General features: G+C 48.0%; 2 protein-coding genes across 3 annotated transcripts; both read right to left on the bottom strand.

Moving 5' to 3' along the window:
- Positions 1–889: 889 nt before the first annotated feature.
- Positions 890–3,954, bottom strand: LOC136713213 (acyl carrier protein, mitochondrial). Its single transcript, XM_066690260.1, has 5 exons — positions 3,746–3,954; positions 2,723–2,845; positions 2,422–2,509; positions 1,804–1,919; positions 890–1,054 (listed from the first exon to the last, which is right to left on the bottom strand). The coding sequence occupies exons 1-4, from the start codon at positions 3,911–3,913 to the stop codon at positions 1,828–1,830; spliced, it is 471 nt and encodes a 156-aa protein (XP_066546357.1). The 5' UTR covers positions 3,914–3,954; the 3' UTR covers positions 890–1,054; positions 1,804–1,827.
- Positions 3,955–4,292: 338 nt separating this feature from the next.
- Positions 4,293–13,354, bottom strand: palb2 (partner and localizer of BRCA2). Of its 2 annotated transcripts, none has more exons than XM_066690258.1 (13): positions 13,104–13,354; positions 12,714–12,833; positions 11,982–12,041; positions 11,599–11,704; positions 10,045–11,487; positions 7,654–9,710; positions 7,154–7,315; positions 6,801–6,886; positions 6,405–6,566; positions 6,072–6,188; positions 5,760–5,847; positions 5,102–5,250; positions 4,293–4,827 (listed from the first exon to the last, which is right to left on the bottom strand). In XM_066690258.1, exons 2-13 carry the CDS (start codon positions 12,759–12,761, stop codon positions 4,608–4,610), a joined length of 4,698 nt encoding a protein of 1,565 aa, XP_066546355.1. In that variant the 5' UTR covers positions 12,762–12,833; positions 13,104–13,354; the 3' UTR covers positions 4,293–4,607. The 2 variants fall into 2 exon arrangements, with proteins under 2 accessions (XP_066546355.1, XP_066546354.1); XM_066690257.1 differs by having other exon boundaries at positions 12,714–12,838.
- Positions 13,355–13,402: the final 48 nt, after the last annotated feature.

The following is a 13,402-nucleotide window of genomic DNA, read 5'->3' on the forward strand; positions in this document are numbered from 1 at the left end:
GTTACAAGCTATGGTTCCTTTTTTTAATTAATTACTTCAAATACTTGATCACGTTTAGTGCTTCCCAGCTCAGATTCAGTGCAGATGTGGTTTTTAGGGACAGAACTGCAACCAAAAACCTCTGACTTTCAATGTCAAAGTCAAGTCAAACACGAAAGCAGACTGGGCCACTGCAGGCACAGCACAGCTGGAGTCAGATTAAAGCGGCCACACACTCAGTGCCAAATACATTAGTCGTTATAACAGTGTTTTGGGGATTTATTTTAACTTAATATGCTTTAATAGTTTTGCATAAAGAATACGTCTAAGTTCAATGTGTACATTCACAGCCTGTAATGGATCACTGTCATTTCTTGATGGCTAATATTTACTACTTTTATCATTGGGTAGTCCTATGTAAAATAATGCTTAGAAGCATTCATGTTAATAAAACATATACAAATGTAAAGAAAATATCAAATAAGTCGTAGGCAAAAACAGCACTTACTTCATACTTGCCTGTGCAACATGATCGATCCACTGGTTCTGCCGACGGGCACTGCATTGCTTCAAGTGCAAACAAGTTCTATCATACTGCAGCAAGAGCATTAAATCATTCGCACCATTTATTCTCTCTTATGTCCCTTCCCAGACTCTGTACATTTTAATAAAACTAAGCATCTTAAAATAATGCATATGTATATTAAAAGAACTATACAAACCCACATTGACCAGTTGCACAAGAAACCCACCCTGGGAATGTGTGAAATGCACTGTCTAACCACTAGGTGTCACTGTAGCACAAACCCACAGCTTTTTCAGTACAAAAGTCAAACCAAGAGGTTTAACATTTTATTTTAGGTCGTTTTTTTTGTTTTTTTCTCTCTCCAAACGCATTACAAGCTTTAGACATTTTTTATTTTCTTTTATTTTTAAATACAATGTGTACAGCAGATAGCGAAGTTGACACAGGAAAGCCAGGAACAACAAAAAACAGTTTCTGAAAACATTGAGTGACTGAAAAACACCACCTGTGACAGGTCCTCGGGGTCATGGGGGCTTCACGTCTGCCACCCTGCGAACAAGAGGAATAATGTCACCGTCACTGCAGGGGGGCCCACTCTGGTCCCACCTTGTATTCCCCATTCCAACTAAATTCATAACAAGTGAAGTCTGAATTGCCTTTAAAAATAAAAAATAAAATAAAAAAAAATCCTGATGGGGTGTGATACAGCATCATTATTTCAATTCAGGCATCACTAATAGTAACCAAGGGCTCAGGTGGAATGAAAACCAGAAGACATGTTGCACAAGCACAGAGCGAAACCCATCTTACTGCACAACCAATAGGATTAAACGCCATCTGTGCTAACAAAGACATGAAGTGAATTGCACTAACATACAGGCTTCTGGGCTTCATTTCAAGTGAGCTCACAATTATATAACTGGGTCAATCAATAGTCAAAATGAACAGGATTATAAGCCAAAGACAATCCTAAAACAGTGGGGCTCCCCAGACCTGGAGAGGCAGACCACCACAATGCAGTAACCTCGTTCAGATCCATGAGCATATACAGGCTACCTGAGGACTGCATATTATCCCTGTGGGGCACACATGCTTAAACTTTCAACTTAATGGTGAATTTTAGGTCTTTCAAATCATTCCCTGTGCCATCAACTGAACACTTCAGATTACTCAATTTACTATAGATGTCTTCCATTGAAGAGCCTCAACTGAGAAGTCTTCAAAACAGGTTGTGGTACAAGAGTGAATATCACAGTAGTTGAAGATCAGTGAAGACAAAGAGAGGGAGGGAGACCGACCTCCTTGTAGCGCTGTGCCTCTCTTTACTCGTACACGTCCTTCTTGTCAGCGATGTACTGTACGATCTCCTGAGGAGTCATTAGCTTCTCTGCCTCAACGTCTGGGATCTCAAAGCCTGTAAGAGCAGACAGGCAGCAAGGCCTCCATTAGGGACAAAACACTCACCTCTTGGTTGAGACACTGAACTAGAATTAGTCTTTCAACCTCATGCAACATGTTCGCATGACTGATCAATTCAGTGCCACAAGGTTATTTTAGCATATCTTTTGGAAAGTCAGAAGGGAAGAACGTTTGAACTGCAAAAAACTCATTTGGGAGATAATGATCCATTCAATCGTGGGCTGAACATTTGATTTTTAGGAGTAGAGAGAGAAAATATATATTAGAATAAAACGAAAACTATCTTTCAGCACATTTCACCATTTTTTTTTTTTCCGAGGTTTACTATTTGATTAGGTAGACAGATGCTGACATATTGTGACACTAGCCCCCTTTTAAAGTGTCAGCAAAACACTTGCTTACAAACTCAACCGACAGTCTGACAGAGCCTATATACAATTTGTTGCTGGCAGGAATGAAGAAAAGCACAGTGTGAACAAGCTGCCGAAGACACTCACCAAATTCATCTTCCATGGCCATAATAATCTCCACCTGGTCCAGGCTGTCTAACCCAAGGTCTTTCATGAAGTGGGAAGATACTGACAGCTGAAGACGACAGAAAATAAGACAATCACATCAATAAGCTGACATGTCAACATCATCAAGATCAACAAGGACCCAAGATCTAGGGGGACACAGGAGGAAACTAGATAATTAAGCTCCCAACCCCCAAGGAAGCAAGGTGGTCCGAACGGCTTCCTCTCACTAGTTAACTTTTTTAGGTGCTTCCTAACCGTGCGCAGGTCAGCTGAGACTCACTTTCTCTGGGTTGATCTTGTCATACAGCTTCAGGACATATAGGACCCGCTCCTTTATGGAGTCCAACGTGAGAGGAGGCAGATCACCATACTGTCGACACAGCTGGACCAGGGAGCTGGAGATCTGCACACAGGACAGGACACAAGGACAGTCAGTACAACTGCAGCACAGAGAGAGAGCGTATGTGGACAGGAACTGTGGACCATGTAAAACAGTACTAACATGCATGCCCTCAACACTTTCACACCAGCATCCTCTACATGGATCACGACATGGTGGCAGGGAAGTCCTTTACAATGTCTATAAGAAGGTTAGATCTATGGTCACTGAAAGAAGTACACAGTATCCTATGCCTTGTTTCATGCTTTACCCAGATGAGTGCTGGCTGACCCACCCGCTGAAGTGAGTTGCTCTTGAGCGGAGTCTGCACTCTCTAGGCATGCGTATATTGTCACTAGAACGAAAATGTCTTGCAAAAAATTGTGTTGTATTCCGGGCTGGTGTGCAAGAATTAAAGCAGCTATAGCTTTCCACACTGCAGATGTATAACCAGCCCCCAGCATTAGCCCTGAAGGGCGCTATACATGAAGGGCAAACAGACTAATGCCAGTACGTCTAGTTAACCGGCATAACTCTCACGTAAAATGCGTCAGATCAACAGCTGAATTTCACAAGACAAACTGCAATGGCATTGCACCGTGCACTCCCCAACCCGCATACAACTATATGATTATCTGTTTATGAACACTCGGCAAAGCACCAGCGCGGACAAGTGGAATTAACCTTCCCATCAACTCCACTCTCATGCATGCAACATATACACTGCCTCAAGGACAACCATGCATGTAAGTCAAGGTCATGGCTAGACAGACGGGAGCCATTGCAATGTACGTTTATTTGCAAAAGCGCTGGACCGCCAGTGCCGAAGATGCAGTGTAAGAGACACGGTCTAGGTCACTGCGCAATCCAGTACTACTAGGCCAGACCGAAGTGAGCTGCTTAATGTTACCCGGGCTACATTACCTGTGTCTGGGCGACCGGCCGTGCTCTCTGGCTGCATGCGAGGAGGGAGAAGGGTCGCCGAGATGGAAGCGGCACCACGGCAGCCCTAAGAGCAAGGCTGCCCGTACACAGGCTCCCAGAGGATCGGCCGAGCGAGCGGACACACCGAGCTAGGACACGGGACGCCATGATTGAGAACCCAGATCAATCCCACCATGCAACACGAATGAAAAGAGAAAAAGCGCTGGAGTTGAGGGGGTGCAGGGCGCATGCGCAGCGATGACAGCGTTTGGAATCTAGAATGATTCCAGAGCCAAAATGGTGGGAGAGCTTATTAGTTTCCGTTTTTTAATGATAGGGATAGACCGCCACGATTAGATATTTTCGATAGTTTTGTTCTGTCAACCTTCCAAACCAGACTCTTTCAGTTTTTTACTCTTATGTGTATTAATTGCAATTATTTATTGTTTTTCAAGAGTTAGTGTCTGTAACCCCAAATAAACTAAAGAACTTCGTGTGAGAAACACACACACACACATTATATATAATATTAAAAACACAAAAAAGGTTACAATAATATACATTGTTTTATAAACACTTGAAATGTTTTGTTAAAAATAGCCTTTTTTCCTCCAAACAGTAGAGCCTAAATAGATTCAAACACATAAAACTAACAATACAAACAGTACATATCTGGACTTAAATAGATTAGTATTGTAAAATTGTATACACGTTTAAATGCAATTCAGTCTATTTTAAAACCGCTATAGTTCAAAACTGTAGTTTTCATGTCTATCTTGAGTGCAGTGCCTGGCTGGGAGAGCACTGTGTATAGTTCCTGTAGTGTAATTGGCGTCTCTGTAGCTGCGGTCCTCAGGGAGACTCAGGGCTCTGGGAGGGAGTAGTGGTACAGGGAGACGTCTCCATTGAGCTGCCCGGCCAGGAGGGAGCAGGCCCCCCCCCACCGAGCCAGGTGCCAGCCCCCTACGGGCCCCGGGAGCAGGGTGGTAACAACACGACTGTCCCCAACAGCCCACACCGCCACTGCCCCTGACTGGAACACTGCGGCCACCGCATCCCCCCGTACATCCCCGTGCACCAGCCTGCATGACACACAGGGGCACAGACACACACAGAACAAATGTCAGCTTTGTACAGCATGTGCTCAACAAAACAAGATAAAGGGTATTTTCACTATAACTGATAAAATAAAAAGTAACTAATTCTATATATTCCTTGCTGTGCTGCTATTATTATTTGAATTACTATTATTATTGTAATTAGTACTTATAAGCTTACTCTTATTATTAATTTACAATTACTTATAGCGGTCGGTCTTAACCACTCCCACAGACAGGGGGGGTTGTTGCATCTTACCTCCCTGGACACTGTGCAGGCTGACTGAGGCTGTGTGCCAGGCTGGTTTTGGCAGTGACAGGGTTGGTGGCGACCAAAGAGAACAGCGCCCCCTCCTCTCCATCAAGGGTACTGACAAACACACACTGCAGGAGTAGGAACAGCACGCCCTGGGACACGCACAGAGACAGACGGATCAGTTTCTAGGCGCCTGACAGAAGTATAGCAGCAATGTACAATGTTTAAAATGAGGCCTATTCCACTGGGGACAATTGGTCAGAACTGATGTGAAAATTGTAAATACCTCACTGGAACGGTCCAATGGTAGCCCAGTCTCAAAGACATAAACAGATCACTTTAGCAGTGTAATCTGTCACAGTTGTTCAAAACTACTGAGGCACACTGTGGTCCCAGATATAGAAAAGCGTTCAGATAGATTTGACTTTTTGAAAACAATGACCATCCGCAAAAAAAATAAAAGGATTGGTTGCACTCCCATTTTATGAGGTGAGAAAAAAAAATCAGGAGTAGCACAATATTCTGTGGGGGGTAGGGTTATCCAAACAGGGCATGTCTTCCCCCTCTCTCTCTCTCTCTTCTGTGCAAGTAGTTTTCTTTATCAGTTCAAAATCTAATCTTCATAGGAGAATTTTGACTGAGTTATGAGCAACTGCCTTACACTTTGTGAGTATCCTCTCAGACACATAGACCCAGGGTAACTCAAGCCTAGAGAAATGCGCTGCAGCAGGTGGCTTGTCCTCATGTTCCTGAAAAGACAAAAATGATGAATACAAAAGGATTGTTTCCGATCCTAGCTAAGATGTGCAGAAGGACTGAGCTGGGGAATTGCAGGTCCTAGCCTACAACAGAGTACAACGTTGAAGACACAATGTCCGCAACATTTTACCACATGTAAAAAGACTAGGTTTGTTTTGTGCCTACAGCAAAATAGTGGTGTGAGAGTTTGAACATCTTGAACAGTCTCTCTCACCAGAGGAGGACATCGCTGGAGTCCGTATAACCGATCAAAGCATCCTTCTGTCCGTCCACTACAGCCAGTGCCCGGACAGACTGACCAGGGGAGGCCAGGGAGAAGGTGTCCTCCGTCCTGCCACACAGAGACCACACCCACAGTCATCTCACTGTGCACATAATGATACTGATACACACATTTATCTTAGTCCCAGTATGAATGCCAATGTCAAAAGCAAAACATTTCAATATCAAGAAGAAGGAGGCCAGCGTAACTAGTGAATAACAAAAAAAATGTTAACAGCTGTGAGGGTGTCTGTGTCTGTGTGTCTATGTGTGAGTGTTACTGTACCTGCCCTCCTCTGAAAGTCTCATTAGATCCACAGCCTGCCTTGACTCAGACTGAGAGCAGCAGGCAACTCTGCATCCAGACACCCCCAGCACAGCCTGCACCTTCCCTGCACACAAGAGGGTGTGGGAGAAGGGCCCATCCACACTGACACAGCCCAGTACCCTGCAGAGACGCACACACATACACACACACACAAAGGGGTTACCAAGTTAAAATGCTTGACCGAGATGCAAAAATGTGTTGTTGGTACAGTGTATGTTACAAGGCTATGTACCATTCCGGTTTGGAAAATAGCGATAGGGACGTCATTCGGTATTTCTGTCTTACTGTATTACTCTCTCACTCTCTCAGGTTTACGTTCTGTATCCCTCTCTCCCTCTCACTCTCTCTCTATACCTGGCCTCTCTAATCTCCAGCTGTCCCAGGGTGACACACAGCAGGCCGGGGGAGTCTGGCAGCATCTCGAGTCCGATCACAGGGTGCTAAGACACAGACAGACAGAGAGCGGAAGAGAGAGGGATCGAAACATGCATCTCGGTGTGGAAAAAAAAAGCACAGGACATAGTGAAATAATTTATCTTATCATCGTATCGTTAAAATAATGTAGCTGTAATTCTTTGTCAGTTTTGTTTATTTACATCTGCTTAGAAAATGCTGGTCACAGTCCTATTCAGAAAGCACCAGGGGATGGAACATTGAATTAAACGGAATGAGTGGTTATAGCTCTGGGAGCAACACAGCGGTTGTACCTCAGTGAACGTCCAGGTGTGCAGCAGGCTCCAGCCCTGGACTTTCGGCCCCCACACAGACACAGCCCACTCCCCTGCGGTCACCACGCACTCCCTCAATGCCCCGTCCTCCCCACGGCAACACACACTGCACACGTCGACCAGACATGGACCTGCCGGGGCCTGGGGAAACAAACACGCGGTCACAGACTGCGTAACACATTGCGGGAGACGCACTGACTGCCAGAGACAGGCACACAGAATCAAGGACTAAAATGGACACTGACAGACAAGCACATTTACACAGACCAAAGCAGGCTCACTGCTTAACAGCCAGACTTAGAAAGGAAAGAAGTGACTGCCTTAGAGACAATCTCATAAATTTAGACGGCTGACTGGAAGACAGACTCCACATCCTGACAGGCAAGACAGACACCAAGTGACTAAATAAAAGACACAAATACACTAAACAACAGACTGACTACATAATAAGAGGAAGAGACAAAGTGAGAGTGTGTCACCTTCAGAGTATGTACGAGCTGCAGGGAGGCAGGGTGAGGCAGCGGGCTCTTTGGGGATGCAGGGGAGGGTGCAGACACAGGGTCCTTTGCAGTGCATGCTGAAGGGCTCTGCCTCGCTCTAGGGCTCAGCTCAGGTGAGGTCACCTTGTTTGGGGCTGGCGGCTGGGTCCCTGGGACTCCAGTCCACATGGAGTCAGAGAAGTAGCTATCTAGGTCTTCCTCCACACCCAGGCTGAGCTGCAGCACATCAGCTGAAGGTAGCAATAAAGGTTTTTCACCCGGGCTTTGTGGTGGGAGAGAGGGCTGTGAGGGTGGGTGGGCTGTAAGGCTCTGTGCAGTCTGAGGGAGAGGAGAGCGCTCACGATCAGGGTCTCCATTCTCCTCTCGGTCCTGGCTCCCAGGCGGTGTGTTTGATTCAGCCTGGGAGAGCAGATGCTGTGGTGTGCTGGACAGAGGAATGGGGGGCAAGGGAGAAAGCATGCCCAGTGCACTCTGACCCAGGAAAGGCTTGCCTGAGAGGGTACAGTGCACTCTGGGAGTGGCATCAACCCCATCCTTCAGTGCAGACTCCCTCCCCCAGGAGAGCTGCACTGAGTCAGCGCTGGGTGTCTGGGAGGGACAGCGCGTGGGCTGCTGTGAGTTAGGGGGGCATTCTGCTACCTGAGGGAGGGGGGATGGGTGTATGAGTGGAGAGAGAGGTAGGCTGAGTGGAAATGTATCAGGGAAGTGTTCAACAGTTTCATCTGGAAGCGGGGGTCTGTCTTCGGTCTGCGGTCTCTCAAGGAGCCCTGCCAACTGCGGTTCCATTTGTGTGGTCTGGGAGGACTCTCGGCAGCGTTTCCTAAAGAGAGGCAGCAGCTGGGGACTGCCCTGGGGCCGGAGGGGATGGGAAGGAGAGGCCACCAGTGAGGGGATGCTGGGAGGCAGAGGGAGGGCAGGGGTGAGCCCTAGGGAGGGGAAGGCGGGGCTGCCCCAGGAGGCCGGAGCAGGGGTCTCGACGCTCTGCGTGGAGGCTGGTGTGAGATTTAGAATCAGTGGAGAATGAACCTGGGCAGCCAGCCTGGTTCCTGCCACCCCAGACTCCAGATCACCAGGAGGAAGCCCAGTATTCAACCCAGGTGGCTTGTCTCTGGGATCAGGAAGATCTTTCCAAGCGGTCTTAACTGCAGGACTCTCGCCCTCCCCAGCTAGCCTCTCCTGTGTCTCAACAGCAGTTCTCCACCTGTTTTCCACTGGAGCCGGACACAGGAATGTGGCAGACCCCAGCACCTCAGCCCCCGGCAACAGGAGGCCCTGGTCTTCGGCAACATTTGGACAGGAGAAAGAGAGTGACTCTGTGACTGCCCTCCTCTCTCCCCCTCCTCTCTTTTCTTCTCCTCCCATCGTCTGGGTCAGCATCCCAGTCTCCACCACGTCAGGTGTGTGGTCGGTAGCATCAGGAGTAGATGGCCCCTGCACATCACACACGCTGTGCCATGCCCATGGAGCTGCTGCCTCAGGGGGTCCTGTACAGTCTGCCCCCTCCCCTGTATGCCTGCTGCAGTCCCCACTCCCCTCCTCCCCTGCAGCTCCCGTCCCTGCTGTGGGGGGACCCTGGACCTCAGCTGCAGCCCCGACTCTCTCCTCCTGCGGCAGGGCTGCAGTCTGTGATGTCAGATGGCCACACTCCTCTGCCAATGTAAGAGGTAGGTGCACCCAGGGCTCTGTGGAGATGGGGATGTCAGTCGCACCCGGGTCCACCATGACTAGGGAAAGGTCTCCAGAGAGGCGGGCATCTTGGAGGGTTTTAGCAGTGGCCCGCCGGGTGTTGTAAGGGGATCGGCCCCATGGGAAGGCCTCCAGGGACCCAGTGACGGAAGACTTGAGCTTCTCCAGCTTCAGCCACCCAAACTCCTGGTCGGGGAGGTGGAAGTCCTTGAGGTCGAAGTGAGACAGGAGGAAGCGCAGGCCATGGGCCAGGGCACTGGGAGGCGGTCGTGGGTCTCTCTGCCCGGGACCAGGCGGTGGCAGACAGAGGGACCCCCATAGCCCGGGTGCTGGAGGAGACAGCCCTGAATCTGGGGGGAGGGGAGGGGGACGGACAGAAACAGATATGGCAGAAGCATGGGTTACTACAAGCTGAACAGCACAGATCCCAATAATTACCACCCAAACAACCTCCTCCACCTATTCTCATCACTGACACTTGTGCTCCAATGGAAATGACTGCAGTGTAACAAAGCTACAACTTGTAAGGCAGCTTAAACCTGAGGTAGATTTTTGCTTCTCAATCACTCAGCTTAGCAAATATAAAGCAAGGGAGGCCGATTTATTTTTTAATACATTTGCAAACATGCCTGTACAATCACAGTTGGAAAGAAAGAAGACAAGACTTAATTGAAATGCTAGTACCTTTATGCTTTTCCGTTTCAGCACCAACTGCACGGCCACTCTTGGGTAACCCGGCACCTCTAGGACCACTGGTGTCCACCGCCTGGAAGATGGGATACAATTTAGACTTAACATTCCCAGACTGGGAATCTCTGGCAGGATTTCCAGCTGGATTGCTCAAAGGGGGAAGCGGCGACGAGGTTTGAGGGAGAGATTCAGACTTGGCTCTTGGATGTTGGCCCCTCCTCTTTCCCCTCCCCCTGCCCTGCTTCCTTCCTCTGATTGGCTTGCTCCTAGAAGATGAGGACTGGCACCTCTGGCTGCTCCCTGATTCTGGAGTGATGTGGGTGGGGCTGGAGGACGTTATAGCTGTGCATGTCTGGGACGATGGGTCTTGGGTGGGGCTTTTCTGGTTATGGATCGAGCCCCCCTTGGCTCCCCTCTTGCCACAGCTGTTCCTCCTCCACCTGCCCCTGCTCAGTTGGCTATCAATCACTGCCCCCAGGTCAACCGTGCTCTGCGAGGAGGACATGCGCCGCGTGGTCCTGATGTAATACTCAACTGGGAAGAGCAATCCCTCAACCAGCGTGCAGGAGCTCAGACCACCCCCTCCTGTAGTATCAGGGGTGGGAGAAAGGAGTTTGTCAGTACTTGGGGTGTTTATCTCCCTGGGATACCCCTTCTCCAGCTCAAAGATACCATTTTCCAGTCCTGACTCTGCTGTTTCTACCTTGGGGGGAGTCAGAGCAGGCAGCACACAATCTGCCCTACACTGAGCCCCCCCTGTCTGCCCAGGGAGCTGTGGAGAGCCTGCGTCACTTGGGGGCTGATGTGAGGTTGGAAATGGCAGGGAGTGAAGAACAGTTCTTCTGAGAGGGTCTGCTGGGCCATCCTGCAAGTCAAGGCTTGCAGATATAGACAGATCGGCCATCAGATCCTTCCGTACTCCCACCACCTCCTCTTCTGTACCTCCCCAGCTTGGATCTTGAGATTCTATTCCCCTGCAGTTTTCAGGGAGTGCTTCAGGGAATGCACTCCTCTCATTTTTTTCCTCCCCACCACTAGACCGCAGCGCCGGAGACCCGGGCTTCTCTCCCATCCTCAGGGCGATGAGCTCTGACCCTTCCTCGCTGTTCTCCGTGTCTGAAATCCCACCACCCCCAACCTGCTCTCTCCTCTCCCAGCGCAAACGGCTCCTCCGGGAGCGCAGGCGGTGAGCAGAAAGGCTCCTGCGCCCCTCACCCTGGGCCACGGCCCGCTCCTGACTGCTGGACTGTGGGTCGGGACTATCAGAGAGCTGGGTCGAGCCTGGGGACCCCCACATTTCACTGGAGAGGACACAGTAGTTGAGGACCTCATGGGGTAGGCTGAAGTGGACTGCTGTGCTCTTAGACTGATCGGCAGAGTCACTGGTTCTTGGCAGCACATTCACATCTTTAGAAAGACTATTCACCAGTGGGAAATCTATGATTGGAAAAGGGGAAAGAACATGAAAAAATAGCAAAGAGCTTAATGAGGCTTCAATGTCACTCATTAATTATTGTAGTTTTCAGTGCTAGTATCAGCTTGACTCACCAGGGGAGGGCAGCCTGGCGGGTCCCAGTTCCTCTTGGAGCAGACAGTTCTGTTCTGTGATCCTGCTTCTCACGTGTCTCTGCACAGACTCAGATCGTTCTGCACGCTGTGGGGAGCTCACATCAGATCACAATGCCACGAGAATCTCTCTCACACTCACACTCACTCAACTCAAACAAGTGTATTTTTTTTTCTCAGAAAGCTAGATGCAACAATTTTGAAGTAGTTTGATGTCAGAAGACCAGAAGTAAATTTTGAAAAGCAGTTATTTATTTCTATATAAAAAACAAATCAATATCAACAACATCCTCACTGAAATCTACATCCCCCTCGCCCAGTGTGCAGAAAGAATAAGGGCTCTCTGGTAAAACTGCCCAGCTCACCTGCAGTCTCTGTACAGTCCTGCTGTACTCCTTCTGCAGTAAAGCCAGTCTTTTCTTCAACTGAAAAAAGTGTGTGTGTAAGTACAAAAGCAATTAAACATTATACAATGCCAAAAAACAATGCTCACATAACACATCCTCCCATTTCAGCAGTGCCCATACCATTTAATTTAGGCTTGTCTTCTTATCCTATCATAAGAGAACAACATCTGCCTTGTTTATAATAACCTGTGTGTACATTACAATGAAGAGAATATGCACTGATCCCTTTCCAGATATGAATTAGCGTGGTGCAGGAGTCACAGTCTGTCTATTATCTGATACTTGAAGGGCATCTCAAATGGTTAACAGTTCCAGAAAGCACTTCAAACACAGTACAGAGAGAGATGCAAGTACAGAACAGTGGATAGGGTCTGATCATAGAAATCTTAACTATCGTGTACATAAGAATAGTTAAAAGCAAGGGGAGGCCTATTTTGTTTGTTCTGGTGTCTAGGAGCAAATTGATTCAGGAAGTTCATACAAATATTCCTCAAAGCAGCCAAAGAGAGACAGTTTCCACTAGGCGGATAGGCAGTTTTTTCCAGACTCACCTCCAATGCGACACATTGTTACACACACAATCTGGACTACTTCCACTGGCCTGTCTACATACACCTATCTAGAATAAATGTTGCGTGATCTGAGTTATTTGTTGGTGTTCAGTGTTTTCAAAAGTCCAGGGAGACCGACCTTCTCCTTCTCCTCGGCGTTCAGCGATGAGCTCAGGCCCCCCTCCATCCTGAGATCCCCTTATGGTTGCGGGGGTTGGCTCCCTGTTATCTGAAACACAACTGTACGGTACTCACTCCCCTATACTGCCCGTACAGAGAAATAACAGCTCAGTCTCGTCATGCCCTTTCACCACGAATCACCACTGAAATATATTAGAATAGGCTACATCTATTTTAAAGTATAAGTTTAAAGTCCAGCCTTCCTCGTCGAATCGACACAGTAGTTCAGTAGAGGAAAGGGAAATCATTTCGCTGTGGTATAAAACACGTCTGAGTATTTAAGATCTGTGATATGACATTTAACTATTTATGAAAACATATTTCTAATTATAATAAATTAAACACTAACCGTCCCGTTCTCCAAGATCTAAGCCACTTGATGGAACTTAACTGATTTCAATATCGATACATCTTCCCGCAACTTTAAAACAAAGTCTCGATTAATCGCAGTCAGAAAACATTGTGGAATTGTGTGGGTTTTATAATAACGCAAGACAGGTTAAATTCAGTTTAGAAATCTTTGAAAAAGCACTTGGAAGCACCGGGAGTGGTATCCATTAAAGACACAGGGAAGTGTTGTTGGTGTGAAGTGTTTTGAGTGAGGTGGACGGATCGGTGCTCTGCAAGCACGGTCTGCCCGGGTTGTGA

The sequence above is a fragment of the Amia ocellicauda genome, chromosome 17, assembly GCF_036373705.1.
Source record: "Amia ocellicauda isolate fAmiCal2 chromosome 17, fAmiCal2.hap1, whole genome shotgun sequence".
Lineage (NCBI taxonomy): Eukaryota > Metazoa > Chordata > Actinopteri > Amiiformes > Amiidae > Amia > Amia ocellicauda.